Here is a 6,542-nt window from a genome sequence, read left to right on the forward strand (position 1 = left end):
CGTGTGTCCGCTCCAGCGAGCAGACTGTGCGGCGCAAAGAGCGAAATCCAGGACGAAACTGTGCAGTACATTTTATTTTCACTTTTTTTTTTCTTCTTCTTCTTCTTCTTGGAGCCCAAAACCGGCGGAGTTGAGCGTTTGTGTTGGATTTTTATTTTATTTATTTTTTTATTTAAAAGGGGGATTTTGTATTTTTGTTGGTTCAAGCCTTTTCACCGACATGGAGTACACGTCATCCCCGAAACCGCAGCTCTCCTCCCGTGCAAATGCGTTCTCCATAGCCGCCCTGATGTCCAGTGGGAAGCCCAATAAGGACAAAGAGACGGAGGAGAACACCATCAAGCCTCTCGGTAAGGATGGAAATACATATTAATCAGAGTAATAATACACATTTAATTCAGGTGAAGTGATTCGCAAGACTGCAGCTGTAAAAGTTGTTTTACGCAACAAAAAGTGAGGATTTAAGTGAGGAAAACAGAAGAAAAATGAAAGTGTAAGCAATAGTACAATAGTAGTATCAAGTATTACAACATGCTGAGAAATAAAAAAAATAGGCAAATTAATTAAATTAGGACAAGTGCTATGGCAGTGAGGTAAAACACGAACAGCTAGGCCTACAAATAAATACATACGTATTCTAAATAAGGAGACAGAAAACATCTGCAACATCCCCATCATTTTACAAAATAATACAAAAGAAAATAGCCTGTTATATTCGCCGGCGCGTGATGGTTTAAACATTTAACTTGTTCTATTTTTAAGCGAATAATTATGAATTAAAAACACGAAGTTGAAAGGTTGAGATATTGTGATGGTAGTGTTTATCTAAATTCATGAGCTAAAATAAAATAAATGGCAACACTTCGCTGGACTTTGGAGCAGAGCTGTGCAAAACAGTAAAGATCAATCTGAATGTTATTGAATGTGTTTTTGATACGAAACGAATGTGGCATTTAAAGCTTTTCATGTCGCTGCACCAACAATATTTTTTATTAAAAAAAAACTAAATTAAACACCGGTAGAACAGTCAGTTTATTTATTTTTATTTTCACGTTTATAATTGAATTGAAATTGGAAAATAAGTTTATTTTCCCTTACGTTAAACATATGTTATAGATATGTATAACAAATGAAAAAGGCAGGGTTGAAATGATAAAACAGTGTGGATAATAACAATGATGATAATAAAAACGGAAATATAAAACATGTATTAGACACTTCTATTCGATGCAGGCTCTTCACCAATGTCACTTTGTACTCCTCGATGACACAGAGCTGCTGCTCACTGATCACAACACGTAAATAAGATGAAAACTCATCTTGACATCTGATTATTTTTCTGCTTACTTCCACAAACAGAGCAGTTTGTGGAAAAGTCCTCCTGCAGCCAGCAGTCTCTGGCGGACCTGTCCTCTCTGGACGGGCACGGGGACTTCAGCGGGAGCGCGCCTGCCGTGTGCACGGAGCCGCTCATCCCCACCACACCCGGCATCCCTAGCGAGGAGATGGCGAAGATCTCGTGCACCTTGGAGACCAAAGAGCTGTGGGACAAATTCCACGATCTCGGCACCGAGATGATCATCACCAAGTCTGGAAGGTAATTATTCTCTTATTTTATTCATACAATAATGATGATTATTATTTGTGTTAGTCCCATACAAGACGACTTAACACAAGCAATGATAATAATAATGCACGAATATTATAATACATAACATACTTAATTAGATAAATAGGATTATTGGATGCCAGGACACCAAGTGATAGTAGTTTGCAACTTAGAAAAAGAAAAGAGGCTCACCTGCAGCTTTCTGTGAGGTTTTCCAGACACACGTGACGTGAAGAGTTTGCGTGCTGTTGTTTGAAAGCTACACACCTTAATCTAATGTTTCCCTGACCTTAAAGTCCTGTGGGAAAAAGAGCACGCTATAGTTACGACCATATAACGCACGCGCACGGGTCCACAGCGGCTGGATGTCCACTTGAATTACATAATAAGAAGATGAAAATAACTATTTGATCATATCCTAAAATAAAAACACTAAGCGAAGACTATTTGAATACGTAGTGTTTAGTTATATTGTATGTTTCTGCACAACGTGACCGGTTATTCCATATTTAATGGAGGACATGAAAGCCGAGTTGCTGCCAGCAAGGACCATGAGGTCAGCTTTTAGGCAACATGGAGGGGTTTTGAAAAAAAAAAAAAAACGTGAAAGGTATTTGGTTCATTCGATGTAATTTTTGATTTTAGAAATGTGATTAAATAATAGGCTAAAAAACTAAAATAGAAATAGCCCGGAGTCTGGGAGGCTCCAATAGCATTTAGGAAATAGGTGTTAAATGAAAATCCAAGAAACTCGTATAAAATGGACTCTTCTATTGTGTCTGGTCAGATTATTCTCTTCTGGGGAGATGGGATGCATTGAGGGGATAATCATGATTTGATTTAGATTCTGCCATAAAGCAGCACACACAGGTCCAAATATAATTGTTAATAAGATGATAACATATAAAAAAAAATTATAACAATTATGATACTAATAAAATGAACAATACCAATATCACCTTCTTCTCCATCAGGAGGATGTTCCCCACCATCCGGGTCTCTTTCTCCGGGGTGGACCAGGACTCCAAATACATCGTGCTGATGGACATCGTCCCGGTAGACAACAAGCGGTACCGGTACGCGTACCACCGCTCCTCCTGGCTGGTGGCCGGCAAGGCCGACCCTCCTCTGCCCGCCAGGTAACATCACCCTATATATATATATATATATATATATATATATATATATATATATATATATATATATATATATATATATATATATATATATATATATATATACCCTGCACCTATATATATATAGGAAAAATATGATTTTCCTTTTCCAATATTCTTCAAAATTGAACATCATCAACAACTCGTTAAGAAAAACGGGGAGACCAAAGACGCCGTTTGGAGACCGAGGAAATAATGTAATCTTTCCCAGAAAACATCTGAACAGTCATGCGCACTGATTGATGTCATAAAGATGTCAATTCAAGCAATAAGCTGAAGCATATATTTTCTGATGACTTACGCGTTTGGCTCTTACGTTAAACAAGTCGCACACAATGAGCCCGATGTAATGTTCTGATTTCAGAAGCCTTCGTTTAGACTCAACACGCTCATATGTGACCACATGCAGGTCAGCAAAAAAATAAAGAAGTCTATATTAATTTGCATTTAAATAAAATCCTGGTGAAAAGCTTGCATGACAGAGTTTATAATTCATAACCAAACGTCCTATAGGCCTATATTTTTGGTTAAATGTTGGACTAAATCCCCACAACGTGTAAATTCCTGTTTTTTAGTATTACAATTATTTTCTTATATAAGTGTATTTCGATTTTATACTGTTCCTGTCTTGCTCTCCACCCTCAAAACCCCTCAAAAAAAACGAAAACAGACGAATGCTTTACAACATCGGAGACAGTTCAGGAACGTTCGCTTCAAATGCTTCTCAGCCAATCACAGCAGAGGATTTGATCCGCGCTCCTTCTCCCCCTCCTCCTCCTCCTCCTCCTCCTCAGGTTGTACGTGCACCCGGACTCTCCGTTCACCGGAGAGCAGCTCGTGAAGCAAATGGTTTCCTTCGAGAAAGTCAAACTGACAAACAACGAACTGGATCAACACGGACACGTGAGCGCTTGTTACTTTATTCCTCTTTTGTCTCGAGAAGATCAAAGATGTATATCGATCATATTTTAACCCTCGTTCTCATCAGTGTTGGGGTAGTTACTCAGAAAAAGTAACTAGTTACAAGTTAGTAGTTACTTCTGAAAATTGTATCTAGATTACTTTACTAGTTACTGCATTTGAAAAGTAACTTCACTACTAGTTACTTTACTTTCCATTTTTTTAAGCAAATGTACAAATTAACCGCAAAGATACATGGACAAACATCATGGCCCTTTCATCACTTTATTTTCAATGTTCAATAAAGGGCATCTCTTAGCCTTTCCACATAGTGTATTGTAATTGTAAACATGTAAAACAAAATAGCATATAAAACTCAGCCATTAACTTGAACGAACATTAACCCTGTTCACACTGTCTGACCAAAGAAATATGCCTCACTTTAAAATCCACAAACAACAGGATACAAGAGGCTGTGTATGGTGGGGACATTCAGGTCAAACAGCATAACACATTGAAAACAGGCTTTGGGAAACATGAGACCCCACTAAACCAAATGTTTAAGAACAAAACCAGCTTGTTATAGGAATCATTGTAGTGGTTTAAGAAAGATAGAAAAATAAATGGTACTTTTGGTGATTGGACGCTGCAGCTGAGCGGACTGATCGCTGGAGTTTCATACTAGAGTGAAGACGATCACAGATTAAACTCAAGTTATATATTACATCTGTTAAATTATTCACCATCTGGTTAAAATATGTTCATTGTAGGTCTGAACCACAAAAGGACCACAAACTACTGTCTTCTAAGATTGTATCTGTTGTTTCCCTCAATAACTTGTATTATGTATGTCATTAAAATCAGAGAGCTGGAGAGAGAAAACACTTTTTACAACACGTAATGAAGAGAAACTATATTTATATTGTGGGTTATTTTATAATGATGTCACAATCAGACTCATTCCGCCAGTAGAAATGGATCCTGCGCGTATAAGCAGGACACATCACAGTATATAAATACTCAATGCAGATTATTAAACGGTAACAGACGACAGAGAAAACATCTCCACTCTGACACTCATGATAACTGTGTCTTTATTCATGTAAGTAGTAGTTTAACACCATTAAATCAACTATTTTAAGTGCATTTTTATTGGAATGTTCGCTAAAAACTCTCCGGACAAAACTCCGTCAGCTGTTAAAGCGACTAACAGCTGATCCGATGTGATCAGATGTGATCCGCTGTCAGTCGGTCGCAGTCATCAGAAACCTACGTCGCTTCACGTGACGCTTCAGAGGAAAGGACGTCTCATGTCTATTAAAACATATTTCCTCGCGTCTTCTCTCCGCGCTTGGTTGAGGGAAACGGGGATGCAGTTTAGAGACTTGGGACGTACCTTGTGATAGGTTGTTCATGCAGGAAGTGTCGTGTGACTCACGCGCCGCTAAAAGAGAACTTTTCGGACTGGTAAAAAAGTCTTGAGTAACGTAGGAACGCGCGTTACTGAGGTCTAGTAAAGTAGTGTAGTTACCAATATTTTGAGTGTAATGTGTTACTTTACTTCGTTACCTATAATAGTAATTACGTTTCTGTAATCCGTTACTTTGTAACTCGTTACCCCCAACACTGGTTCTCATAATGGTAAAAACGGTTCTGGTCTTGATGTGCGATTCATTACATTTAACACGTTGCAGTCTGATACTGGATATCGACCACATTGCACGTTAAGACATGTCATATAATATATAATATAATGTTCCATAACGGAGCTCTGTGAGGTTTAAAAACTCACCCGACAAGAGCAAATTGCTCCTTTAATCCTCCTTTGACTATTTGACTGGAGGCACCGAGCCAAGCAGCAGGAGCAGAACCAAAAACATCAGCGTGTGCGAAGACATGTGGAACAAGGGGATTGTTATCTTGAAGAATGTGTGTGCGTGTGTGTGTGTGTGTGTGTGTGTGTGTGTGTGTGTGTGTGTGTGTGTGTGTGTGTGTGTGTGTGTGTGTGTGTGTGCGTGTGCGTGTGTGTGTGTGTGTTTCTACAAGTCCAAAAATAGCTCCTGACACAAAAGTAACCAAGAGACGCTATTGTACATTTCTTTGATTTTAGATTTTTTACTTTTGTGAGATACATATTATTTATTTGATATATTTTCTTATTGATAGTAATCACTATGTATTGAATACACAATAATTTGTAAAAGAGAGATGTAGCAGGTGTTGGATATATTTGTAAAAATATTTTATATGGTGAAATTATTATTATTTGTTTTAAGTAGAATGTATTTAGAAGTAGTAATGTATTTATAACTCTGCGGTATTCTAAATAGCAAGCATGTTATGCAACCATTTCAATGTTATAATTAAAACAACTCTTCAATTTATCTAATATTAATTAAAATAAAGACACTTTTTTTCCCCATAATTTGATAACCTGAGAAACATTTATTTTATTTTATTTTGTTTTTGCTGAAGCCTTGCCATTTTGAAAATATAATTCAATCTAGTAGCAAAAGATCATGACATCTTTATCACACAACTTAAACATGTGGCTTTACAGAGAGATAATAAATTAATGAATTTAAATGGAAAAAAATTTAATCTCCAAAATAAATACACCCAACACATTTATTTTTGATAAATGAGAGGTCATTACTAAAACATTTTAAAACTTTTTTTAGTTTATCAAATTAAATAATCAGCCCTATTGGCAAAACATGTAAGGAATGTTTGGTAATAATGAGGTAATAGTGCATCCTTTTGTATCAAACATGTTATGAATTATACACCCCAAAAAAACTGCATTAAGCACCTATTCCGTGTTAAAATATATATTATAAATATATATATATATATTA

The 6,542-nt window shown here is 36.8% G+C and overlaps 1 protein-coding gene across 4 annotated transcripts in view; it reads left to right on the top strand.

Moving 5' to 3' along the window:
• Window positions 1-220: 220 nt before the first annotated feature.
• tbx20 (T-box transcription factor 20) overlaps window positions 221-6,542 on the top strand; it is a gene marked incomplete at both ends in the record, with an annotated part of 10,809 nt that continues 4,487 nt past the window's right edge. For all 4 annotated transcript variants that reach the window (XM_079227130.1, XM_079227131.1, XM_079227132.1 and 1 more), the window contains 4 exons: window positions 221-350; window positions 1,360-1,597; window positions 2,584-2,748; window positions 3,579-3,687. In XM_079227130.1, the coding sequence (XP_079083256.1) occupies window positions 221-350; window positions 1,360-1,597; window positions 2,584-2,748; window positions 3,579-3,687 (642 nt within the window). The remainder of the gene's footprint in view (window positions 351-1,359; window positions 1,598-2,583; window positions 2,749-3,578; window positions 3,688-6,542) is intronic.

The sequence above is a fragment of the Taurulus bubalis genome (genome assembly GCF_910589615.1).
Source record: "Taurulus bubalis genome assembly, chromosome: 12".
In the NCBI taxonomy this organism is placed as follows: Eukaryota; Metazoa; Chordata; class Actinopteri; order Perciformes; family Cottidae; genus Taurulus; species Taurulus bubalis.